Here is a 26,466-nt window from a genome sequence, read left to right on the forward strand (position 1 = left end):
CCAAAAGTGATGTTTTTTCAACTGTTTCTGATGTTCAGTTCATAGCTGTAAGGATTAGCCTTTTCCCAAGATGCCAAGTTTTCCCATATGCCTTGAAATGAATAATACTGGAAAGCCTTTACAGACTGATTTTAATGGAAAACTGCAAGGTCTTTCCCTTTTTTCTTTCCTTAACCTTCAGAATCCAGTTCTACTCCTCCTGAAAGCAGCTCCTTATCCTTTGCTGCATTTTCAATGTTTAAAAGGATGTGTAGAAGGACACTTGACTCTGTCTTCTTCTGAGAATCATTTAGCTCATTACAGGGTTTTAAAAAAGGCTTAAACTCATCTAAAATATGAATATGTGTCAATTATGGCAGTTGCACAGTACCAATAATGCAGAGTCAGAGTATCTGAACAAGAATGATTAAAGTGCCTTTGGTGTCCTTGACCTTCTGCTTGGGTGACCGAGCCACTCATCAACATCTATTAAGCTACTAGGATTTAATGACATTGCCACAGAAACTATGGGCTTTGGCTGCATTAGAATTTACTACATATATGTAACTAAGTATCTAAAAAAAAAAAAAAAAAAAAAAAGAAAAAAGCAGGGTGTGCATTGCTCTGATGGAGATGTGCCACAGGACTGTAAGGTCTGCCAGCACGCCGAGGCTCTGGCAGCTTGCGCAGGAGCAGAGTGGCCAGGCACCCAGCTGGGTGGGAAGCTGAGGACAATGTCTCAAACTGTCATCCTCTGCCAGGGGACCAACACCCTCAGACATATTTTGTATTTTGAGTGGATGCCTGTAAATCAGCATGTCTGGAATTCTTTAGAAGGTCAGCTGACCACCAATTTCCTGGATGTACATTTGGCTTGGAATAGTTCTCCTATCCTTGTAATTATTTTGGTTTTACATGCAATTACTTGCCTACTTCCTCCTTTTATATTGCTTACATGTTTAACTTTAAAGCTATTCTTGGTAGCTCTTTTCCAGAGAACTATGAATATTGAGTATTTTCAAAAGGTACAGTTGGGTCATTCTGCACCATTAGCCTTAAAATTAAAAACAAACAAACAAACAAACAAAAAGTCTTTAGGGCTCCTGTGTAAAGTCTTCCAAATAATTTCCAACTCTGAGCTATTTTAGGTGTGATGAAAAATTCTCCTCTTCCTGATTACTTCCAGGCAGTTTGATGCAAACATTACAGAGTCAGGACTCTCTTGGGTCCCTGTCAGGAACAACACCTTTAACATAAAAAAAATAAACTATATTAGAGACACCAGGTAAATCTGCTTTAGTTCTCCCCAGTATTCTTTTGCACCTCAAAGATCTCAGTGGTATATACCCTGAAGTTTACAGGATATGTAATGGAAATGCCCAAGAAATGGAAAGTAGGAAAGATTCCTCTACAGAAGCCCATTGATGAGCTTTTAGTCTGCTGTCTCTGCTCCCAGCCTCGGGGTTTTGACATTCTGCTGTAAGGTTTGGGACACATTTTTGCTGATGCTTTTTGTTTTGGCATATACACCAGACAAAATAGACTGGGTTTGCCTCTTCCTAAGCCAGTGTGGGTGATACTGGTATTGGGGTGAGATGCCAGTTTGGTGCACCCTAGCTTTGTTGAGTTTCCATCTAATAACAGTCTGACATTTTCTTCCTCTTTTGCCTTATGATTTTGCATTTGTCCAGTTTTCTAATATTTCTGTTGGTGACATGTGCAAAAAATGTTTTTAACCATATCCTGAGCAAGGGGTCTGATACAATACAAGCGTTCCTAGCAATACACACACACACACATACACATATGTACAAGAAGTGCAGCAAAAAGGGGGGGAAGGCACAAAATGGACATGAAAATGCTACCACTTTTTTTTTTTTTTTTTTTTTTTTTTTTTGGTGTTGTGTTGCTTTCAGATATATTTAGGTTTTTTCATTTGTATAATTCTTTTCCCATAAAGATTTTGGAAAACTTTATGGGAGTAAAACACAAATTCCCTAGCACATCTTTTGCCAGGCTTTAGTAAAACTACAAATAAATCTATAACTTTTCCATCTTACTACCTGCCCTTCCTGACATGAATATGTCTCAAAAGTAGAATTTAGTTTTACAAATAATAATTCTATATCTGAGAAACTCACACCATAGGATAACATAGAATCATAGAATAGTTTATGTTAGAAGGGACATTTAAAAGATATCTAGTCAAACCCCCCTGGGATAAGCAGGGACATCTTCAATGAGATCAGGGTTGCTTAGAGCCCCATCCAGACTAAATTCAGGCAACTGCAGCGTGGCCAGCAGCTCCTTCTAAGTTTCCACAGCCCATTTCCACTGTCCTATTTTTACAGGCTAAGTCATCATTTGTGCTTAAAAAGGAGACAATTACTCCAGAACATCTGAAAGCCACATTTTCAGCTGCAGCTCTGTTTTACATTCTATTTACTGCTTCTACTTATTTCTGCATGGTACCATCTGGACTCTATCTCCTTACTACTTCCTCATGATTTGCAATTTCCTAAGTTCCTGCACATATTTTTTTGCATTTTATGGACAATCAGCAATTTTTTAGCTTCACAAATACAGCTCAGCATTCCTTCACTGTATTTTTAGCTCAGACTGGCTACTAGGAACAACAGCCTGCTAGTTTTGAGCCTGCTAGGGCAGCTGACTCGTAGATCAGCGTGGCAGATGGCTCAATTCTTCTCCAAAAGCCTAGTGAGAATGGACCTGTCATTTCCAATCAGCCACTTGATAGCAAGTGCTCGGATATAGCTGATTCTTGACTCGTGTCTGCCTTTGTTACCGAGAAGCCTCTGTGTATCCTACCCCAGGTCACAGGACTGAGCGAACACGCTCCATTCACTCCCAATGGACTCCTCTAGGCTTTGTTCGGTTGTAGGATAGACTCTTCCATTCGGAAGGGACCTACGATGATCACCTTGTCCAACTGCCTGGGTAACTGAGGGCTGATCATGTTAAAGCATGTTGATAAGGTCGTTGTCCACATGCTTTTCGAACACGGACAGCCTTGGGGAACGCCATTCTTCTCGGCAAAGAAATGAGAGTATAAATTTAAGGAGCAGCTCTGAACTATTCCCACACGTCCTGTCGCTGGGTACCAGCGAGAAGAACCAAACCCCTCCCTCTCCTCTTCCCCTCCCCAGGAAGCTGCAAAGAGCAACGAGGTCGCTGGCCCCCAGCCTCCTATTCTCCAGCCCAAACAAGCGCACAGCCCCACGCTGTCCTCGGCAGCACTCTTTTGTTGTTTAGGTTTGTTCGGCGTCATTTGCTTTGAGCTCCGCCTCGGGACGGAGGGTGGGCGGGCCGAGAGAGAGGGAGGGAGGGAGGGAGGGACGGACGGACGGACGGACGGACGTGGAGCGGGCAGGAGGCGGCATCAGTATCCTCGGCGAGGCGGCGGGGCGGGCAGGAGGCGCCGGAGCCGCGGCCGCAGGTGGGAGCGGGGATCGGGGGGCGGCGGGGGCGGGAGAGCGCTCGGTGCCTGGCGCGGGGCAGGGCACGCCTGCCCGGGCCGGCGGGAGGTGCCGGGGTCCCTCCGGGTTCAGCGCTTGCCGAGCCGCGATGGCAGCAGAGCCCTGCCGTGAGCGGGGCTGCGCCGCGTCCCGGGGCCATCGCCCGTGTTTGCCATCGCCGCTGGCTGCCCCTGCCCCTGCCGCGCCCGGCGCGGGGGGAGCAGCCTCTGCTGCAGAGCCGGAGCGCGGGGGCTCCGCTCCTGCCTGCTCCGCTCCCGCCTGCTCCGCTCCCGCTCTTCCTCCTTTTACAGCAAACTGTGAAGTACCGCAGATCAATAATCTTCCTCTTATGCATGTGGAAAGCGTTCTTCTTGTGTTACTTACAAAACAAACAGGCGAGCAAACAGCCTCCCGTCCCTCAGTTAGGCGCTTTTTAAAAGCACATTTCCATTGCTGCTGAGCTGTGCCTTTCGGTAAGCTTCTATAAGCATGCCAAGTCGGGATGGAAAACAGTTCAGCATATTAACTGTAGAGTCTGCAAAACAGATGGAGAAGCACGGATAATGTGGTGGTGACTGTAATTCTCTCTCTATGCTTCCAGGTACTTAACAACACCAAAAAATGAAAGCTTTCCCATCATGTCTCTCCATGCGGTAGCGCTCGCCAGCTTTAGCAGAACAGAAGTTTTCAAGCACCCCTGCTCTGAGAAGGTGAGGCCAGGGAGACCTCTGAATGGTGGCTCCGTGTGCTCGTTAGCCTGGGGGGGATGTCTTGGTTAGAAAACCAGCTTTTAGTTGTCATCAGTGGACGTAGTAAATTTTTTTTAAATGCTGGTGGAGTTAACTTGGGAAACACAGTCCCAATACTGGAGGTGGGGGAGGAAAAGGCAGACTTCTTTATAGTAGGAAGATGTCAGATTGTCAGTGTGGGTTTAGTGGTGTTTTTTGTTTTTCTTATGGCAGTGTGTTGTGCTTTCCATGTGCTTCTGTTGTTGTTGTATTTCCTTATTACTGCTGATTTCTCGCCCCCCCCCCCTTTTTTTTTTGGTTGTTGGAGCAGACAGTTATAGTTATGTAGCTTTTTTTCCCCCCTGTGATGTAGTTGAAATCGTAGCATCTTGAAAGTAAATGGAAATCGTACTTGAATTCTCAAACCATTCTGATAAGAACCGAGAGATGGGAGCATTGTTTAAAACAAAAAGATAAAAGTCTTAAAACTCAGCACCCTTAATAGCTGTCCTTACTGATAAAGTACTTGTATTTATCTTGCTGGGCAGTTGGGATGCTTGCATCCTAAGAGGTAGAATCTGTTAATTGCTGAGTTGGTTAACTGTATTGAAAACAATTTTTTAAATTTTAATAAAATTATTTAAAAATCGTTCCTACTTTATCCACTGATATTGACCATATGATAGTTATATGTATAAAACCTGCCTACATGCCAGTTTCTTTAAAGAAGTGCAGAGAGGGGAAAAAGTAGAAAACCCTAACAGATACTGAAAAGAGTATTTTTCTAAGAACTGGCATAATCAAATGCTAAATATTTGAAATTAAACATACTATTTTTGGCTTGAAACGTTATTCTTCAGTTGAAAGGGAAATTCTGTGTGGGTTTTAATTTCTTCTGCTTTTTGTGAGTCTGAAGGGTATCTGGACAAGAGCTGTAGTCTGAGTCACCTCACTCTTCCACGTAGGAAGTGTAGAGGTCAACAACCCAGGGTGGGCGAGAACAGCACACCTTTAATTCCTTTCTCTTTGTATGGGGTCACAGAGTTCAGGGGAGGGTGAGAGGAGTCCTGGTCGTGCTTCAGCGTGCAGACGTTCTCACTGATGCGGGTGGGGGGGAAGGCACAACACCTTGGTTAAGTGCCTTTTAACGAGGTGCATGTGGGTGCAGGGCATCCCTTTCATTTCCCTGGTTTCTGTGATGTGCTCTGCAGGTCCATGATGTACTTGAGGCCTACTTGAGTAGGGAGGGGAGGGGACAAATCTTGGGTTCTCACAAGGAATTTTTGAGCTTAGGGAGGATACCTGTTGCTTTGCCATGATCCTAAATGTAACATAGTCTCATGTTGGAATTAGCCCCTGAGTATCTACACTAAATTGCTTCCCTGGTTCAGCTTACACTGGTTCGACAGTATAATGGTAAATGGTGGTAATGGTAAATCCATCTTTGACAGAAAAAATACTGAATTGGAAGCATTATGACTGTAAAAAGTGAAGTACAAACCTGATCTGGTACAAACCTGCTCAGGCAGTTCAGATGCATTCAAAATTTTGATCCCCTTATACTGGCAGGCTCCTGTGCCAGGCTGAGAATTATGTATCTGTGTCACCTCTTGCATTATGCTGGGTCAGTCACGTTGCTGATATGAACCACATGTACTGTGTTCTATCAAATTAGGTGACGTGACTACACTTGTTCCCAGTTGTTAGTGCTGGGAGATCAAGCAGCACATTGATCAGATATTTGTGGGATTGGATCCTCATAGATTTACCTTATAACTTGTGTATGTCTAAATAGATCCATGCTTCCAGATACCGATTTGTGGTTTCTTGAATTCTTTTCCACTCTGTTGCTGTTTGGCAGACACACAGGCATCCTATTCAGCATTTTGTCTCATTTGTGCCTTATGCACATGTTTAATTGTCCTGCTGTGGAGAGTTTCGTTTGGTCACCTGCCTTTTGGAGTGAAATGAGAGATGCAGAGCTGAGATGCCAGTACTCTCCAGACAGTGCATGCTTCTGGGAAGATTTTCAGGCTGCCAGAACTGTAGGCAGTGGTTAGGTGACTGTCAGCAGGCCTCAGAAAAGTGTTCTTCCTGCTGGGATGACTGTGGGACTGATGGTGTCATTAGCAGAGTGCTGTTATCTTATAACCAAATTATCTGCCTCTCTGTTCTCATTGTAGTTAAACCACGAAAGCCTAAAGGTGGCGTTCACCGGCTCAGCGTGTTCTTCAAATCCCTCAGTGAGGATTAGCTGCCTTGCTCCAACACCTCAAATCTCTGTTCTCTCAGGTAATACCAGTTTGTTCCAAATTGCCTTCCTCTGGGGAATTTCGCTGGTGCTTGTGGTGCTAGCAAAAGCTATTGGTGTTTGTGTGTACTGAACAAGTCTAGTTTGTTTGAAGAGGGTTCCTTGCTTAGTGGCTTTGAGGGTGGTACAACACCAAAATACATTATATAATTTGCAAGTATGGGTGTTTTTTGCCTTTTAATGGTTGTTTGGCCGTTTTAGTTAATGCTGACCTTTGTGTATGAGGGTGGATCAGGTTGTTCAGAAAAGCTGTGGTTGCCCCATCCCTCTAAGTGTTCAAGGCGAGGTTGGATGGGACTCTGAGCAACCTGGCCTACTTGAAGGTGTCCCCACTTACCACAGTGGGGTTGGAACTAGATGATCTTTCAGGCCCCTTTCAGCCCATAAAAATTTACGATTTTTTGATTATAACACTAAATGTTTTGCACAGAGAAGAATGATGTTTGCAGCCCAAACTGAGGTATTCCTGTGCAATTGAAATGTCAGTAGTTAACAAAATACCTTTCTTTCCCTGAAAAGTTTGAAATGTATTTGTTTGACAGTCAGCTAGTTTTAATTTTTGCATTCCTATCCTTATATTGCCATGGCTGGCTACATTGACAAGATGTTTGTTTGCAAGTGCAGCCAGTAAAGTGTGCATTTTTGCTGTTATTTCTGCAAGAGCTTTGTCCTGGTAAGTGGCTTGTAACTGATCCCTGTTATTGAAATACTCGGGCTGATTTTAACCTGGCTTTATTAGGATAGCTTTGTTAGCAGCTCTTGCAGTTTCAGTTATATGTGATGTTCTTGCTTTTTTCCAGCTTTTTCTTGATGAGCACTGGTCTTTATATGGACTTGCTGTTCCAAAATAACATGGGAGTTTTTTATTTTGCTTTTGATCCCTTCATTAGTAAGCTTTCTTATCATGTTGTTTGTGTGCATGCAGGCTTCCAGGTGAGACACTCATGGAGAAGTTTACTGTTTTCCAATGAGATATGTCTGAGGAGAGGAACCTCTGGGCAAAGTCTGGAGTCTGCGAGACTTGGTGCTTTTTTCATTAGCAGTGTTTAACAATCCTTGTGGTCCTAACTAGGAGTTCTTTGTCCTGGAAATGATTCTTCTTGATTGTATCTATTCTTAGAATTTTACAACCGACTTATCTTCCCCAAAGGAGATAGTTGGTAACTTCATTGTGTTGATGTTTTTTTCTTGAACATAGACTTTGTGTCTAATCTCTCAATTACTTGGATTATGGCAGTTCCTCTGAGGCTTTTTGTTTGTTTGGTTTTGGGTTCTTTTGTTTCTTTTGTTCAAGGTATAGGACTTCAGTTTATTCTTCATAAGCTACTGGTTGTAGTGCACGCTTCTGTCTCCTGCTAATGTTGCTATGTCTGCCACTAAAAGCAGTTTTTCCATTTTCTGTTGAAATACAATTTTGCAGGAGATCACATAAGACCTTGGCAGTGCTCTTCATTCTTTCAAAGGCATTATAATGATCTTGCTGTGACAGGCCTAAGTTTGTTATGGTTTTGGCTACATGTTGCTACTCCATGAATAATGGACTGAGGTTTACTTCAGCCATTTCCACTCTGAACTGAAACACACATTGACCTTGTATTACTGACTGTATTTTTTGTTACTCTTTTTGCTCTATTGATCTTCCATGTGACTTACTATAATGCAATCTTCTCTTCTATTGGCAATAGGATTAGTACCTGTATTAGTTTTGTTATCCTGTTTTGAGGAGCAGTGATGTTTTTGAGCCCACTGACAATCAGTCACCATTAAAGACTTAGCTAATTGTGTTTGGATAGCAGCAGAATACTTTACTGTTGGTTTATTACCTAGCCTTTATCAATGACAGAATTGCTTCCTGAGTGCAGAAAGCAAGAGCTTTCTTGCAGGAAGAGGCAGCAGCGAGTGGTGAGTGAATTCAGCTGTTTCCTGTCTTCTAATCTGTGTAAAAAATACAATGTATTTTTTTCATGTTGTGTATTAACTTTTTCTTAGTATTGTTGCTTAACCTCTCGTTGTCTTCTATTTTCTGAGCAGATGAATCTTCGAGGCCAGCAGTGATTGGACATGCTGGAAGTTTTGGATCGTACCCAGGCAGTGCTGAAGCTATCAAAGACATTCTCGTGTCTGTTTTAAATGCATCTGGTTTGAAGCCCTCTTTGGTGTTGGAGCAGAACACAATGCAGGGAGCTGAGCATCCGGACAGCGATGCAGAACAGTGGGAAGAAAGCAGCGCTGGGGACAGCCATGATGACAGTGACAGTGATTCTGCACATCACACCACTGCCTGTACACAAACAGACATTCGGTTTACACGGCCCCGAGCGTGTTGGGACAACACAAGCTGTGATTCCCCCAAACCTTCGCCAGATAGTTTCCCTTGTCCCCATTACACTGGTGGAGATCCTGCTGCTTCCTCCTCGCATGGTTTCACTCTTTCAAGCATGTCCCCTGTGAAGCGTGACTGCTTTACCCAGGTGACATTAACAGGAGGCACCGTCACATCCGCTGTTGTGCATTCTAGAAAAGAATCTTGTACCTCCCCTGAAAGAGACTTGGCTTTCCCAAGGCTGCTTTCAAACCCAGCTGTTGGTAAAGCAGATCTAGTGAAATACCCTTGTGCCGTGGAGCCTGTGCCTCTCAGCAGCAGCGACAGCGATTCTCCCAGTGGCCTTTCCCAGCCAGAGCCAGTCAATCCAACAGGTAACTTTACAGCATTTTTGTTGTAAGATCTCTGGAAAGAACTGTAATTGAAGTAAGCCTTATTTATGGTGATTGCAAATAAGACAGATGCTGTCATTCGAAATAGGAGAGAGGGGAGAAAGAGCTTAAAAACCGAGGAGAACCAGAGGGGCGGTCTTAGTAAAATGGGAGATGCTCACACTTTTGCAGTGGGCATCTCTCAGGATGCTTCTGTAATATACAACTGTTGGTAAAATGTAAAAGTTGCTGAGCGGTGAGAAATGTAGAACGTCCACTGGATGAGCTGTCTAGCAGCTTTATCTTGTCTTCACTTTTACCCTTTTCCCACTAGCAGATACCATGGATCTGGGATTGGGCAGTGATTCATTGGTGTGTGGGGGGTCATGTTGTGTTTGGGAGGAGCTGGGGGAGAGGGAGTCCTTGGATTCTGTGGTTTTGGAGGCAGGGCATTATCATACAGTTTATTATTACTAAATTGGCTTGTTCTGGAGCACGACTGTTTTTCCTTTTCCCCTTTCCAAGTGCACCTGAGGTCTTGGAGACACAAACCCCCATCTGATGTAGAACAGGTTCTTTATACCTTTCACCAGTTTCCAGCCATATGGATAATCAATCCCACATATTGTCCTTGAAGAGGACTGGCTGAGGCCTGCTAGCAGAGGGTGCCCTTTGAGCAGGGTGCCTTCTGTGCCTGCAGTGTTAGGGGGCTCTGGGCAGTGTTGGCCTGTAGGTGAGGAGCTGTTCAGTGGGAGAGTTCAGCATGTGTTTCTGAGATGGCTGGGGGAGCAGCTGGCCTGGCCTTGGGGCTGTGTGTGCCTCCATGAGATGTGCCAGCCTTCTTGGGCTGCAGGCTGGGGTCCCTGCCCCTTTGGCTGAGGCAGCAGAACAGTCCCCTCCTGTTTAACACCTGACAGGAGCAGCCTTTGGTACAGCAAGGTGAAGCATTTTGATTTTGTTTATAAAGGGTGTTAGTGGCACCTAAGGACTTAAATTAGGGCCACAAAGATGTTCAGATGAATGGAGCACCTCTCCTATGAAGACAGACAGAGCTGGGGTTGTTCTTCAGCTTGGCTATGGCTCCAGGGAGACCTTGTAGCAGCCCTGCAGCACTTAGGGGGTCTTATAAAAAATAGGAAGGGCGTTTGGATATTAGGAAAAAATCTTTTACTATGATTGTAAAATGACCTCGGGTGCTGAGGCACTGGCACAGTTTGCTCAGGGAAGTTGTGGATGCCCCATCCCTTTAAGTGTTCAAGGCTGGGTTGGATGGGGTCTTGATCAGCCTGGTCCTGTGAGTGATCTTTGAGCAACCTGGTATAGTCGAAGGTGTATCTGCCCATGGCAAGGCTTTGGAACAAAGATTTAAGGTCCATTCCAATCCAAACCCTCTACGATGATAAGTTTCTTCAGAAAGTGTTGCAGCTGAGGTCTGATTTTTCCACTGCGATAAAGGCAAAGAGCAGGGAGTGTTCATCCTGCCTTTGTATTATAAAAGAATAATACAAAGTCTAGGTTTTGTTGGTTTGTTTTGATTTGGATTTTTTCTTCTCCTTTTGGTCAATAGTAGTCCTGGCAGTGGCACTCCACTGACCTCCACTTCCAGTTTCTTTGTAGCTATTCACCCAGAACTCCTCCAAGGTCTGGGTTGGCAGCAAGGTGTCAAACAGGCACGTGCCGCTGCAGGACTGAGCGCTCTTAATAACACCTCTGTCCTCTGGGGCAGGCTGTTGTCATCACTTAGTGTGTGACGATGGTGGCTGTTTCCTTCTGCTGGGTGCTGCCTTGGCTCCGTGCCTTCGAGAAGTGCCCCTCAGGGAGAAGGAAACCGCACCCAGCAGCTGGGGCTGGCTGAGGCCAGTCCCACGTGTTTGGGGAGCTGGGTCTGGAAACACAGGCCAGGCTCGCGCGGTCAGCGGGGACTGCGGGCACGTGCAGAGGAACAAACACACGGCGCGTGACTCGACCTTCTGGCACGGGCCGGACGTGTCACCAGCCTGCGCTGGGGCAGCAGTGCTGCTGCTCTCCAGAAAACAAAGGGAGCAAGGAGTGCGGCAGCCAGGTGACTGAAGAGAGCATCCTTGCTTTTATTAAAAAATACTCCTCACAGGTGGCAGGATCCTGTTAGACACTTCGCAATGGGGTATGGTCTGTCTGCCTTAGGCCTTTTCTGTACAAACTGAAAACTTCTGCATTTCTTCATTCCTTGTTGCTTTTAACCATCAACACAGTACTGGGTAGCTTGGGTAATGAGGTCTCATTCTCTTCTGGCCTCTCCAGTGCTATGAAGGTGTGAAAAGTGAATAGCAAAATGAAAAAGAAAAATGTAATACCTAATTTGAGTGCAGGAATTACACAGTAGGGTTTCCTGACTTGCTGTTCTTTCTATTGCTGTCTCAGAGATGGTGGTTTCTCACAGGAGAATTGATGAGGGATGCAAAAAAGAACTATGTAATATCACTTAAATCAGAATAAATACAATTCTTTCAGTGGAATTTAATTTTTGTTTAGTGGGATTTTCTGCTGGTCCCCTGAAATTCCTACTATGCTTTGTTCATGTGTTTGAGGCCACCGGAGGATGGCCCTTATTCAGCCCTTTGAAAAGGCTCTGTTGCTGTTAATGAAGAGTTTGTGACTGAGTTTAGTGTTTTGTGGGGACTTTGTTGTGGCTGGTGTGTCACTGAGTTCACAGGCTTGTTCTTGCCTTTAACCTCTGTGTACATCAAGGTCACTTCCTTCTCTGGCTCTTAGGGCTTTTTCCCCAGCTCAGCAGCCTTCCTGCAGCAGCATTCAGGAGCAGAAAGGCAACCAGATAACTTTTCTGCATCAGACCCAGAATTGCATCCCTTTGCTGGATGTGCCAGGCTTCTTTCCTGTGATTTTTTTACGTTCTCTTTACTTAAAGATGCAAGTGGGATGCAAGAGGTAAGAAAAGGAAAGAGCTCTCATTAGATTTCAAAATTATATTTAAAATGAATTGCATCTTATATTTTAAAGAGAAAGAAATAATTTTCCCATTTCCTTATTTCTACTTATTATTTTTAGTTTAGAGAGTAATATTTGTTATCTTAACTGGCGAGAATGTAGTCTATTATCAAGCTATAGAGCTTACCTAGTAAGATGAATCATCAGGTAAGTATGAAAATAACTTAATTAGGCCATTAAATGTGTTTTGAAAAGTCATATTGTCAGCCTTCCGTTTTTCCTTCATGGTGTACACAATGGAGGTATTAATAATTCCGTACAAAAAACTCTCCGTGTCGCTACGCTCGAGCACAGTATTGACTTTACAGCCTGATGTCATCCATGCTCAGGGCAGCGTAACGTGGTTTCTCTAAGCATGGCAATATAAATAATCCAAACTAGGCCTGAGAGTCGGTGTCCCTTAGCTGGAGAAAAGTTTTACATAAATTATCATCGTGTTTTGTGGGAGCTCTTTAGACTGTGGCTTTTAAACAAATTTAGGCAGGGCATTAAAAAAAAATAAAAACCCATTGATTAAGCTGTGCTATTTGGAATAGCTTTAAATGGTGTCTGTGTGGTGGCTGTTTTCCAGCACATATGACTTGTTTTACCCTGTAAACATCACGAGAGTGACACAGAAACTGTGTGAGTTCGAGGTCCAAGAAGAGGTAGTAAGCACCAATAAAAACCTGATGTGTGCTCTACTGTACAGTGAAAAGTTCTTGTTGGGGAAAAAGAGATAAAATTTATTTCACATACTCATTATACTCATCAGTGACTGCCAGGAGAACAAAACTGCAATTCTGGGAAGCAAGGAATGCTGTGGCTAATGCCACAGCTGGACATACTACCATTCAGTATGGGTTGTATTTGGAAGCAGGAGGGACATTTCCTCGGCGTATGGAAACATAATGGCAAAATGTTTTCCAAAGCTAATGTTTCCAAACACGATGCCAGCCATGATATGGGCAGTCTTTTAAGGCTGGTGCATCTCTCTGCCTGCCCAAACAGCAGTGAGATTTGTGTTTCTTCCGGCAGCTGAGAGTGAGCAGAGTGCAGTGTCAGCTGGCTGTGTCACCAACTGCAGAGCATCACTGCAAGTCCAGCCTCAGGTTCTGTTTGTGGTTGTCCCCAGCAGCTCAGGCTGTAGCTTGGAGAGAACTGCTGTGGGAGTGCAGTGCTGCTGTCCCAGCACAGTATTTAAACTGTGCTTCTCTGGTAGTTGATGTTCATGCTTTAGGTTGCCGTAGTTGAAATGCCAGCATGTTTCTCACATTTTTCTCCCCCTTAGCTTCTACCACAGTCTCCAGCCCCACTGGTGTTCAGTTTTGGGAAAAAAAGTTTGCTTTGCTTTCTGGAAGTCCCTGCATGCATCATGGGAGCTGCAGAGAAAGAAGTAACTAATAAAAGTTCCTGTTAACACCCACAGGTTCTACTTCTCCTTTGAATATAAGTGCTATACCCTTGAATCGTTCACTACAGGACGTGTGCATGCTTCCAGAGGATGTGGAAAAGGTGAGGACAACATAATGCTATCATCATAATGTTTTTTACATTTTATTGTGGCAAAACCAAATGACATGGGGTGTTTCTCAATAAAAGAACTTTCTGATGTACTAATATTTACAAATACTCTATTTTCCTTCTTCTTGCCCTCTATGGGTGAACCTACAAATATAAAATGCCTGTTTCATGATTTGTCTTCTACTCTTGACCCATTAATTAAATATTTGAATTTTTTTTAAATAATGAAAATATATACAGGAACAATGTTTCTGCTTTTCATTCCATCATTTCCCCACACATTCCTTAAAAGAAAACTTTAACATTAGTAACTTTAAAGTTATGTTAGAATAAGTTACATAGAAGTTGTTGCAGCTGCATGCATGAGATTTACCTCATGCTTTTACTATCAAAAGATGGGGAGAGGATGGGGATTTTTTGTGTGTGCTTATGATGAGCATGTGAAATTTACTGTCAAAGAATTACAGTATGAATAACAAGCACAATAATTGCAGTAATTCGAGCAGTTTCTCATGGTTTCTGATAAGGGCCCCAAACAGTCTTAGGTGTGTTGCCAGATAGATGGTCCACTTATAAACAGATCTAAAGCTGAGGAGCTAAAGCTGCCACACATAACTCTGTGTGCTAAATGTTAATCTTTTCCAACAGTGGAAAAGAAGGGTTAATGGATTGGAATGAGTAGGATTTAATATAAAAGAGCTTTAAAAATGTGCCTAGAAAAGGAAATTTTTTTTTTGCTGGGCTGTGTGCATGTGATCCCATGTCCTGGGCCCAAGAGGTGATCATCATCTTTGTGCACAGCACTGGTTTTACTGGAGTAGCAAGTTCTGCCTTTGGTTTGAAGATCTCAACATTCATAAGGTGCATTTCAAACAACAAAACTCAATAAATCACACACCAAAACGAAATGAACTTGAACTAGTTTTTCATGTTGCTTTTTATGAAAGGTGTTTCAGGAAGGAGACAATGTTTCTCCATCTGTAATGTGGGACCTAAAACAAAAGTAATTTGTTTTCAGACACCAGGAGACCAGTGAGCAGTTATCTGGATTAGAAACCACAACCTGAGTGTTGAGTGAGGCAAGATCTGATCAGCTACTACTGCTGTGCAGAGATTGGGGGCTGATGTCATTACAAGTTAAAAGATAGCAAGAGCTCAGATCATTATGAGCAAGGCTGCCTTTAAAAAAAACTCAAAGAACAAAAAAACACAACCAAACAAAAACTCACAAAACTTCAAATACTTTTAGCTTGTGATATAATCTCTTTGAACATGAGAACTGAAAGTTAAGGTACATGTGGTGTCAGCAGGTCCTGGAGTTGTAGTTGTGGGCCAGGAAGGAAATGGGTCAGAAATCTTGAAGGGGCTTTCCACTGATGTTAGTGGGAGAGGACGGAAATGAGAAGGTTGGTGTGTCACAGATGAGCTGGGACTGCTCTGTAGTGTGAGGGAGATATCAGTAGGCAGAGCTGAAAGCTGACAGTCATGCTGAATACAGGAGTCCCTGTGTTCTATTTCATGTTTTTGCAATGCAGCTCCCTCAGATACACTCATAATTGCTTTTATCATCAGGGCATGCCAACAGGCTGTGCTCTGCCACTAACTTGAAACTTTTTGTATCTTTAAAGTAGGAAATATCTCCCAAAAGGGAAAAAGGCTTTTAAATTATATCTTTGCTAATGGAAAGATAGCCAAGTCCTGGACTCCTAAAGTTCACTGAAAGTTGTCTCTGGGGAAACTGTGCACCAAGCAAGTAATATTAATTAGTGTTGGGAAAAAGATAAGTCTCTCCAAACACCCACAGGGACTTGGGCGCTGTCTGATGCTGAGATTAATCTTGTTTATGTGTATTTGTCTGTGAGCAGTAAGAAAGCTGTGCTGTCTGTTGTGCTCCTTAAGATTTTGCTATTCCTAAACACTGATGTCTTTCTTCATGGTTCCCACACAACTTGAGGGGATGTAATGAATACTGATGTCGAGTGGTACAATTTTCTGAACATAAGCCACTTTTATACAGCTTTAATTATCCTGAACTCAAGAATCTCTGTCTTTGGATACTGCCATAGGTTTTTAGATGTAAGTTTAGGTTTGCACATGGCAGTTGAGGGGAGAGAGTATCCTGGGCACCTCTGGGTTTCCACCCAAGCACCTGAGTACAGCTGTCTCTCCATGATGTATCTACTTTTGAGCTGAGCTGGTGTGGGACCTGTGCCCAGACCATCAGCAGTAGCTCAGGTGGAGCTGGTGGGATGCTCTGTTAGACGTCAGAAAGCAAGGGAAACAGCAGTGCTATTAGGGAAGGAGCCCCATTTGTGTGTGTGGTCCCATGTCTCAGTGGTCCCTTTTCCTAGAAAATAGGTGACCAGAGCAGGCAAGACGGCAAGGGACACGACAAGGAAGTGTTGTCTGATTTGGAAATGCTACAGCAAAGCTTTGGTACAGCTACCTTTTATTTAAGGTAGTGGGAAGCCCAGGGGAGCCAGGTTCCCACTTACTCTTATCACAGATTTTCTATGCAGCATTGAGATGACCATGTAAGCTGTCTCACTGCATATTCCCTGCTTTGCTGCCCTAACTCTTAACACATGAAAATGTTTTACTGGCTCCTGTACTTCCCACCACCTGAAGATCTACTACACTCCATTCAAAATTTGCCACTTCTGGCCCCCTCCAGCTAGCATGTGTGCAAAACCGCTTGTACACATTGACTTGAAATTAAATCATGTTAAATAGGTTACTTGGATGCATGCTTGCATACTAAATAATGCAGTGTAACTAGAAGACTACATCTCTGAAATGCATACATATACATCAGTTAGTCATTTTTATCTAATACTAGGGTAAGATAAAAGTAGATTGTATATTGTAATCAAGGATGAGACAATTATCTGGGCAGTTGCCTTTTGCATATTGTTCCTGAATTGCCCTTGGGGTGGTTTTTTTGAGTTTAAATAAAAGGTCAGACAGATTTACATTTTTATTTATAGAGTTGAAAAAGTGTGTGGGGAAAATGATACATTTCACTTCACCTTAACTATCAAATATGTTGTGTATAATGAGTGTTCCAATTTTGTGTCCAGGAAAACGCACACTTTTTTGTCGCAGATATGATTATAGCATCACTAGAAAAAATGAAATGTAATATCCTAAGCCAGCAACAAGCAGAGTCCTGGGGTGTGGAGGAAGCAAGTGGATCAGATGGCAGCTATCACACTGACTCAGAGTCATCTTCTTACCCTGGAGTGAAGAAGTCTGATTCTTCTGTTACCTCTTCAGACAGTGGTTATGAAGGCAAGTTACTTCATCTAGAATGTAGTCTTGTCTGAAAACCTTTGCTGTTTGTTTCTGTGCAAGAAAATACTAAACAAATGGGGGCATTGTTTGGAACCAAATCCTCTTACCTTCCTTGAGGCTCTGGAGAGCTGGGTCCATTGAGGATCATTATGCCACAGGTCTTTTTCCTGTGTGTCAAATACTTCCTTTTGGATGTTCACACCTATGTTTTATTAATTATAATTATTTTTACATTAAAATGAAAAGATAGGGTCTAAATGCCACAAGCCAAGCATGACTTTCCACAGAGTATGTAGCTGGCTGTTTTTCTCTCTCTGCTTAATGTATTTTTTTTTGGTAGTATTTGCAGCTTGGCTCTTTCCTTCTGTGTTTGCTTGTGCAGCATGCAGATGAGGCCATGCAATTGGTTTGAGTGAGACTCCCCAGAGTATTCATTCACATACAGTTTAAGGCAATATAATAAATGCTCCTGGCATTGTTACGCTTGAGTCAGCACATGCATTTTTTAAGTAGATTTTAGTCTCTTAAGTAGTACAGATCTTAGTGATGAATTGTAAGTCTAAAGTCTGAATGACAAAACTTCTGTGGAAAAATGAATGGTATTCTTGGACATGAGAAGGGGAGAGATCATTGGCAAAATAAAAGATTTGGGTTTATCACTACAAGATTCTGGGGAACATACTGTATGACAGACTCCCAAGAACTGGCCTGCTCTGTGTATGTATAAAAACAATTAAAATTGCTCTGTGCAATCTGTGTGCTCAAGTTTTGGTAAGTGGTGAAAAATGTAGACATAATTGCAGCTACTTACAAATGCTGGAAAAGTTTAACTGGTCTTGTCCTTGTCTTGGACAGGCTGTGCTTTGCTGTCTGTCAGCTCACCAGTGCATCTACCATCACATCATGAGGTTACCAGATTTCGTTGCCACAGTGACTCAGAGGATGAATATGTAATTATTGGTAAGACTTTAAAATTGTAACTGCAGAAATAAATATATTGTTCAGTTGAATCTGTTCCATTGTTTGGGAATTCTCTTGATCTAGTAGATGTTACTGTAGGAGAAATAACATGAGAAAATGGAAACAATTATGTATGTGTAGCTCCTTAGTAGAACACATACAGAAATACCAGACTGCTGCAGGATTTCTTTTCTAGGAAAGAATATCTTTGCTGGTTTGGGAGTGTGGTGAGCTGGCCCTGGCTGGACACCAAGTGACCACCAAACTACTCTGTCACTTCCTTTCTCTGCTGGAGAGAAAACATAAAAGGCTTGTGGGTTAGATAAGGACAAGGAGACATCACTCACCAAAAACTGTCACAGAAAAAAGAGTCAACATGGAGAAATTAATTTCTTGCCAATCAAATCAGAGTAGGGTAATGATAGATTAAATAAAATTTTAAAGCACCTCCCCCCCAACTCTCCCTTCTTCCCGGGCTAAACTTCACTTCTGATTTCTCTACCTGCTGGGACTTCCCACACATGCTGTCAGGAGCTTGCTGCAGCATGGGCTTCTTCCCTCTAGGTCACAGCCTCCTTCAGGCATCTTCCTGCCCCAGCCTGGGCTCTTCCACAGGCCGCAGGGGAATCTCAGCTCTGGCCCCTGGAGCACCTCCTGCCCCTCCTTCTCCACTGACCTTGCTGTCTGCAGGGCTGTTACTCATACATATTCTCACACTCTCTCCAGCTGCAACAGTGCAGAGTTGTTTTCCTCCCGTTTTGACTCTGTTATCCCACAGGCACTACCACTATGGCTGCAGGCTCAGCCCTGGCTCGTGGTGTGTCCATTCTGGAGCTGTCTGGCATTGGCTCTCAGACATGGGAGAAGCTTCTGGCAGATTCTTACAGAAGCCTCTGCCATAGCCCCTCCTTCTGCCAAAGTCTTGCCATGCAAACCCAACAGAGGGACTGAAATTATGTCTAAGGATTAACCAAAGGAATGTGCATGAAGGAAGTGTGAAACTGGCACAACCTCAGTCAGCTATAGCAGCATTGGCTGAGAGAATTTAGGAGATAATTTCCTAATGAAATGGATTGACTCAGTTTTAGGCAGTCTCTCCCTCTGCTTCAGGACTAGAGCAGAATATCTCTATTCTCTTACAGTCATAAGTGCTTTGCTTCTCTTTAAGACATCATGAGTTTCATTTAGTTTGCTTCTGGTTTTTACACATGCAGAAGCAGAAACCCTTAAAAGTGGCCTGTGCAACTTTTAACCTTTGTTTTATCTTTTCCTGATAACAAATGGATTTTTATTGTTCTCTTTGGTTTTAGAGCTTTATTTTTTGCTCTCATCTTTCCCTGATCTACAAATGAAGAACAAGCTCCCAAAAGACTGCATTTCTAGTAGCAAGAGTTACTTTGAGATGTATAGATGGGGAAACATTTGTCTTGAGAGCAATAAGCGTGGTCAAAACTAGTGCTACCAATGAGGACACCTTGTTGGCATAAGCATATTGTATCTTTGTAAACATAGTAAAGTGTGTCCTTTAATTGCATTCATCTCACCTGCTACTAACATGTTTATAGCATTAACTGATATGTTTATGGTTGGTGTCTCCAAGCATCTGTCAGTGTCCAAAAAAACTATTGTGGCCTCTCTTGGCTCTCTACATTATTATTTATGCTGAGTGACTTCTGTCTGGACCTTGACCAGCAGGCACTTTGTCTCTCCTTTCAGCTCTTGAAGGCAGGCTGATGGTGATGATAGGATGCAAAGGTATTAGGGAATATTATTCATCACGTCAGAGGTATGCAGAGGAGATAAAACTTCTTTTGCCTGTTTGACAGCTAGGGCTGAGGTTATTTCCCACATTCAGGAAGGGTGTTGGAAAGATGAATATATTTGAAACTGACACTGTGGTAACACAGAAAATATTTTCAAAATAGTCCTGAGTAACAGACGCTTTGTTTCTTAAATGGCTTGCTAAAATTTTCTTCTTTACTGCAGAACTTGAAGACCTTGAAAATCTGTCTGTTGTTCCTGATAAAAGGTGTGTATCTTTACTGTAATAGCCCTGTGGCTCTGCCTTTTCTGCTGGAGCAGCTTTCTGGTGGTTCTTCTGGCTGGGGCAGGGAAAGCTGTGGGAGTGGTAAATCGGGCCCTCTCAAGGAAGGGGAAGGAATGCCGCTTGACAGCAAATGCCTCTGGTGCTTGGCTTGGCAGTGTTTCTCTGGTCCCCTAGTCTTGCTGGAGGGTGGTGTCTGTGGCTCTTCGAGGGCCTGGGTGTATCAAAGAAAGAGGGTAAGAATGAAGTATGGGAGAAAACTTTTCAGGGATGCAGAAAAGGCAGTGGAGATGCTGATGACATGCTGCTATTTTTTACTGACTGTATTCCTTACCTTTCAGATCATCTTTTGAACCAGGCAGCAATTCTGCTGAAGCAACAGCCCAGGAGTTGTGCAGAGCTTTCAGAAAATACTGGTTGCAGACAGACTCTGCAGTTCAGCTGTCTGGTTGCCTGAGCTCATCTAAGCAGAGAGTGAGTCTGATCTGAAAACAACGAGCTCTTTATTCAGTTCCCCAAATAATCATGGTCTCACTGCAGCTGCTTCACTGCTAGGAAAAGGAGGAAGCTACATTAAAAAAAAAAAAAAAAGAAAACAAATACAGATGCATCCCTACAGTTTATTAGTTCACTTTATCTAAATTTTTAGAAAATGTCTTCTCTCTCCAGCAAATTTCAGCACATTTAAAACATGTAATTGTGAACAATCAGGATGTGCTTTCTTCTGGGACTGATATGAGGGAGTTTGAGGAGAGAATACATGCAGGTGAAAACTGAACTGTAAAATACCAGAGTATAAAGGGAGATAAACATCTCCCATAGCATTTAACATATGTCCAGCCGATGGGCTGGTTATCTTACTGAGCTTGTCTTTCCCAATAGTCTGTGCTGAAAGAAGAGATTCCAAGAGAGCTTGAGTCCAGTTTGAATCTGGCTGAAGAAATAAAGATCATATCCAAGTTGAGAGGATCTTCTGGCTGGTCCCCACCAAGATCACAGATTATATTTAATATTCATCCTTCAGTCAAGTAAGTTTTGAGGGATCTGAACATTGTCATTTAGTATAGCATGGGGAAAGCTGATGGAAGGAGCTTGGGTGATTAACAGATCTCGTTCATGTGCAGATGATTTGTGAACAGGTCTAGAGCTGTTGCTGTGTCTGTCACCAGCCTCACTAGAAAACAGATGGCATCCTTTTCCCTCTCTTGGCATGTCCTGATTACCACAGAGGATGCAATTTTCCTTGTGATAATAGATGTACTCTTTAGTGTTATGGTGGCAGTGTACTTAGCTCCGGAAAATTTCATTTTGTGACACTACCTGGGAATAGTTTTGTCTTTCCCCACTGTCCTGTTAATATTTTATGGATAGCTGGTTTTCAGAAAGGGCTGGGAGGCACCAGGTCATGTGTGAGGAAATGGCTGTCTCACCCTCTGTCAAATGCTGTTAAGTGCAGACAGTAAGCAAACTGGCTATTCCTGTGTTGCTGCAGGGACAGTTGCTTTTTCAGTTGCAAATGTGGATTTCCCCTCTCCAAACCCTATGATACTGATGCCACCTTAAGAAATAGAAAACAATTTAGTTCTTTCAACAGGTCTTACAGAATGTCCGTTCTTCATGTGGAGGAGTCAGCTCCCGAGATGGACGTTCTCCCTGGTGCCAGTGTAGCTCTTTTGCACTTCGGAAGAATGTTAATTCAAACTGTCTTTTGGGTGCTGAATGGTCCTAACTATTTGTCTCTGTATACAGGAGAGATGCAGTGGTGGCTGCTCAAAACTTTACATGTGTTGGTTGTGGAACCCCAATAGAAAGCAGTAAGTATTACCAAAACTGGCAAAAACCTTCAAATAAGTGCAGTACTTGTACTGTAACGAGTACTGCAATCAGAATGTGATCCTCACCAACACAGATGTACCACAGTTTTTAAATCATCTGAGCTAGAAGGAAAATCTCACTGTTGGATGTGCCTGCAATAGTAAAACAGACAGTGGGATCTTTCCAGTGTCTAGAATTTTTCATAGAATACAGAATACAATACTTGATAGATATCCTTCTCATGCACAATAAAAATTCATAACAGTCAACTGCAAAACAGAAAAAAAGGGATACCAAAGAATCAAGCTTCCAGGCTGGAGAGTGCTGGTTTTGCATAGTCCAGTTGTTCCTTTAATAATTCCTTCCCTGTGCAAATTTAGACATGCCCAAAATTCCTTTTTAGAGACTGTCTGCAAGCTTATGGAATCTGTCGTTTTCTTCTTTTGGGGTGTATTTTTCAAACTTTTTGTTTCTTTAGATCTTGATGACAGAATCTTTCTTGTTTTTTTGTTTAATTCGTGATACTGTGTGAGAACTTCTTGAAAGTACCATGTTTTACAGAACTGACAAACAGATCTTACCTAAGAAATCTTTGAAGCGGTGCTTAGGTCTCGTTCTTGATCAGTTCACAGGAGCAGCATTTGTGGTGTCCTGTAAAGTATCAATAATCTATGATAGTGTGTTAGTTTGAGCAAATTAGGGATGCTGTGATAGCAGAGAAAAACCCCACAAACCTCTTGATATGAAAAAGTATTGTACAAACATGACTTCAAAATCGGTGGAAGTATTTTTGTTGTGTATTTTACCTAGTGTTTCTTTTGTGGTTAAAGCAGCAGGGGTTTTTCTAAGATCTTACGTTGATAATTATAATCAGTTGAACAAATACGGAAATGAGGAAAGCTTTCTGTTCTAATGCCAAGTACAAATGTTGTACATGTATTCATCACAATAATAAAACCTCCTACTTAAAAGAATAAAACAAAAAAACTCCCTTTCCCTTCATTCCACTAGATCTGAGTTATTTGGACTAGGCACACAGACAAGAGTTGTGTCCCATAAGTTTTTAAAATGCTCAGAATTTCATTGCTGTCTGCCTGCAGAGTATATCAGGAGACTCCGCTATTGTGACTACCTGGGGAAGTACTTCTGTGACTGCTGCCACAGCTACGCCCAGTCTTCCATTCCTGCCCGAATACTTTCAAAGTGGGATTTCAAAAAATACTATGTGTGCAACTTCTCCAAACACCTGCTGGACAGCATATGGCAGCATCCCATTTTCAATGTGTCATGTATTAACAAAACCCTCTACACGAAAAGTAAAGAAATGGACAGGGTCAGGGTAAGTGTGGCTTTTTTTAGTAGGAATTTCTGGGTCTGAGACTTTCAAGAAGAAGTCCTTAGGGCAGGATGTCCTGTGTGTTTATGTGGTAGGGAGGAGGGTCGTTCTTTTCTGACTTATCCCATCACCACTTCTGGGACTTGCCCTCTTTTCCCTTAGGTGAACAAAGCAAAGAGAGGTGTTCCAACCTATGACAGAGGTCTCCTGAGCCCTCTTGTCTTTGGGAGGTGTTTCCTTAGTGGTTTCCACTTTTGGTGCATATAAGGGAGTTGGTTTCCTGCAGTAAATATTTACATCTTCCTGGCTTTTGGCTGTTGGAAAGTTCTGTAATTTTTGAATGACTCCTTAATTTTGTGGGCCATTAGGGGAAACACCCTTGGCTTATGTAAGAGCCGTACCTCCCGCAGCTTCAGGAAGAGTGTTCTGCTGAAGACTACAAGTAGGCATGTGTTCCCTTCTTGGCTGAGGAGATACTTACCTGTTCTTACACAGGTCTGGGTCTGGCATGCATCAAGACCTGCAGCCATTTTTGGCATTAGGACTTACTTCACTTGTCAGGGAATAAAAACAGCCTTTGCCTGCCTTAGGCTTTCATGCATTAGAAAATCCATTTGTTTAATACTGGCCTAAGTGTAAAGTTCCTTTTTTTAGGTGTGGTTTGGTGTGCATGCAAGGGTTGCTGACTCAAACAGTGGTGTTCCTCACTTAGGAATATATAAAAACAATGCTTTTGATTTTAAAATGGCTTTGTTTTTCTCCTCCATCTTTTAGGAGGCGCAAGAACAGCTTTTTCATTTAAAAAAGCTTTTGAAAACGTGCAGGTTTGCTGAAAGGTATGGACTATGATTATGCATGAAAAATGGCTTAGTAAAATGTGCATTATGTGCTTTTTAGAGCCTTCTTCTCTAGAGACATTTGGGTACAGTTTTAAATAAGTTGATATTGGCGTTAGAGAACTCTTATAACAAAATTGCGCTGCAAATATTGAGTGAAGTACAAGTTTTATGTGGTAGCTGTTTCTTGTATATAATATAGTTTGGTTTTAAATGTTGAATGATTTTAGTTAAGTGTGTATTTTTCCCTGTTCCATTTCTCTTAGGTTCTCACTCATTCTTAAAAGGTCAAAGATACTTATCTCTCTGAGAATATTTGTCTTTTAAAATATGTTGGCTTTTTTTAACTAACAAGTGTGTTCCTTGAGCGTTTGAAGATTTCTTCCAGAAATCTGTCATAATGATCAATTCAGTTTATGTTAAAAAATATTCAAATGAAAGTAGTAGTAAGCAAAAGTGCTGAAGACCAAAACTTGATCTTGGTTGTTAGAAGTGAAAGATTGTGTGTTCGCCTTTCCAAACCGTGGGCATAACTTCGGGCATATTCACCGTAGACCTGTGAATAATAAGACCATCACTGCAGAATTGCTGATTTTTTTAAGATCAGGTATAAGCAAAATAAATTTAACAATATTTTAAAAAAACAAAATTTAAAAGTAGGTTCCATTTTTTCTTTTTAATATAAACCTCTTCTTTATGTATCAGCTACATGTTGTTCACCAAAATCAAACAGAAATGTGATTTTTGTCTCTCTTGTTCAACTCCCTGTGATTCTATTACTGAAATAAGTATGAGTCGTCACTGTGCCTTCTATCTGCATCAGTGATATTTTAAAAGCAATAGCTCTGTTTCCAGTGTTCACCTGTTCAGCACAGGCATAGTTTCACCCAGTAGTGACCTGTGCAGGATAAAACCCCTCAAAGTCTTCTTTGCAAAGCAAATAAATAAGCCTGGCTTGTTACATTAGATTCTATATGGGATTTTGCCTACTCTTCCTGAGGTAATAGAGAGTTCTTTATGCATTATTTAAGGATTGCTGGAGTAACTGTGTATGGCAACTCCAAAGCCTGAGGAATGTATGTTTAGAGTAGATAGTTCATTCTGAATCCCAAACCTTCCAATTTTTGTTAAAGTGATCTCAAATTGTGAGGGGAGGTAGATAGCAGGAATGTGCCCTGTATAATCCCCCTGTGTCTAGGGACATGAAAGAGGCTTATTCTGGAAATACACTCAAGAAACAACTTTTTGTAACTTTGATTGGGTTTTATTTCTCTTTGCAGTGTACTGAAAGAATTTGAACAGGTTCCCAGCCATCTAACAGAAGAGCTGCATCTCTTCTCATTGGATGATCTGGTGAAGATCAAACGAGGGCAGTTACTGCCCCTCCTTAAAGATATTCTGAAGAGCTCTACCTCTCACGTAGATGACTGTGAGGTAAGCAAAAAACAGGGCTTTTAGTGTCCTTGCAGCTGCTACTGTAAGGAAATATCCTTGCTACCATTCCCAAATAATTTTTTTCTTTGATTTAAATTCAACCTTTTTGTTGTTGTAGCTCTGTCAAGCAAAGGGGTTTATCTGTGAATTCTGTCAGAGTGCAGACTTGCTCTTCCCACATCAGACTGCCAAATGTAAAAGGTGCCCAGGTATGTTCCAGACTGAATGTTTTTCTTTCCTTCTTGGGGGAATTTTGGTGTAAAAAACCACTTAGACTTATTTTAAACACTGAGAACTAGCTTCACTGAAAGCATGCATATTTGAAAATCTGCATGCATTTGGAAACCAGGGACAGCACATATCTTTGAAAACCAGCCTGTGGCAGCTGTTTCATATCAGTGAATTCAGAGACCAAAACCAGGGGTTTGCCTGGCCATGGTTATGCTTGCAGGGGGAGGTTGTTTTTTGGGTCTAGGCATGAGATCCTGCCAGCTTTCAGCGTAAATTGTTACAGTGGTGGTTGTTGTCCTGGCCTTGCATTGCTTCTGTTTACTTTTGTGCTAAAATGTACATGATAGAACATCATTCAAGGAACACAGCTATTGACTCATCTTTTTAAATTCTCTTTTTTTCCTCTTTTTTTTTCCTTTTTTTTCCCGTATGTATAAACAGAGTGCAAAACATGCTTTCACAAAGCATGCTTCAAGTCTGGAGGCTGCCCCAAATGTCTGCGGATCTCAGCTCGGAGGACTCTTTCAGAAACTCCTTCACTGGTGCTTCAGTGATACTGGGTCCCTCTGACTGCTGACTTTAGATAGTGCTCAGAGCCAAATCTTCAGGTGCATGACTAAGCATTAAATAATGTTGTTTTAGACATTACCGTTTTTAATGCATGTCTCCTTTGTGGGGGGTAAAATAAACAAAAAAACCCAAAAAACAAATGTCAACTTTATTATCGTCATTGAAAACTCAATGAAGGAGTTTCATCTAAACTGGTTACAGACTGGATGTTATTTTTTGGGCTGCCTTTTGTTGCCATGTTTTGTCCTTGTATGTAAGATTTTTAATACT

At 42.3% G+C, this 26,466-nt stretch overlaps 1 protein-coding gene across 2 annotated transcripts; it reads left to right on the forward strand.

The window, feature by feature from the left end:
• The first annotated feature begins 3,211 nt into the window (after positions 1-3,211).
• Positions 3,212-26,274, forward strand: RUBCNL (rubicon like autophagy enhancer). Of its 2 annotated transcripts, XM_063392119.1 has the most exons (16): positions 3,212-3,436; positions 4,057-4,165; positions 6,367-6,475; positions 8,526-9,191; positions 13,582-13,667; positions 16,757-16,967; positions 17,826-17,930; positions 19,917-19,959; positions 20,316-20,448; positions 20,857-21,002; positions 21,724-21,788; positions 22,890-23,128; positions 23,900-23,961; positions 25,242-25,395; positions 25,514-25,604; positions 26,068-26,274. In XM_063392119.1, the coding sequence occupies exons 2-16, from the start codon at positions 4,094-4,096 to the stop codon at positions 26,178-26,180; spliced, it is 2,295 nt and encodes a 764-aa protein (XP_063248189.1). In that variant the 5' UTR covers positions 3,212-3,436; positions 4,057-4,093; the 3' UTR covers positions 26,181-26,274. The 2 variants fall into 2 exon arrangements, with proteins under 2 accessions (XP_063248189.1, XP_063248187.1); XM_063392117.1 differs by lacking the exons at positions 3,212-3,436; positions 4,057-4,165; positions 6,367-6,475 and adding an exon at positions 6,491-8,396.
• The last annotated feature ends 192 nt before the right edge of the window (positions 26,275-26,466 follow it).

This window comes from Prinia subflava, chromosome 3 (genome assembly GCF_021018805.1).
Source record: "Prinia subflava isolate CZ2003 ecotype Zambia chromosome 3, Cam_Psub_1.2, whole genome shotgun sequence".
Classification (NCBI taxonomy): Eukaryota; Metazoa; Chordata; class Aves; order Passeriformes; family Cisticolidae; genus Prinia; species Prinia subflava.

Coding starts and splice junctions, on each gene's coding strand:
- RUBCNL (XM_063392119.1), top strand. CDS start 4,094: ATGTCTCTCCATGCGGTAGCGCTCGCCAGCTTTAGCAGAACAGAAGTT. Junction 17,931..19,916: donor GGATGAATATGTAATTATTG/GTAAGACTTTAA, acceptor TCTTTACTGCAG/AACTTGAAGACCTTGAAAAT. Junction 21,003..21,723: donor AATATTCATCCTTCAGTCAA/GTAAGTTTTGAG, acceptor CTCTGTATACAG/GAGAGATGCAGTGGTGGCTG.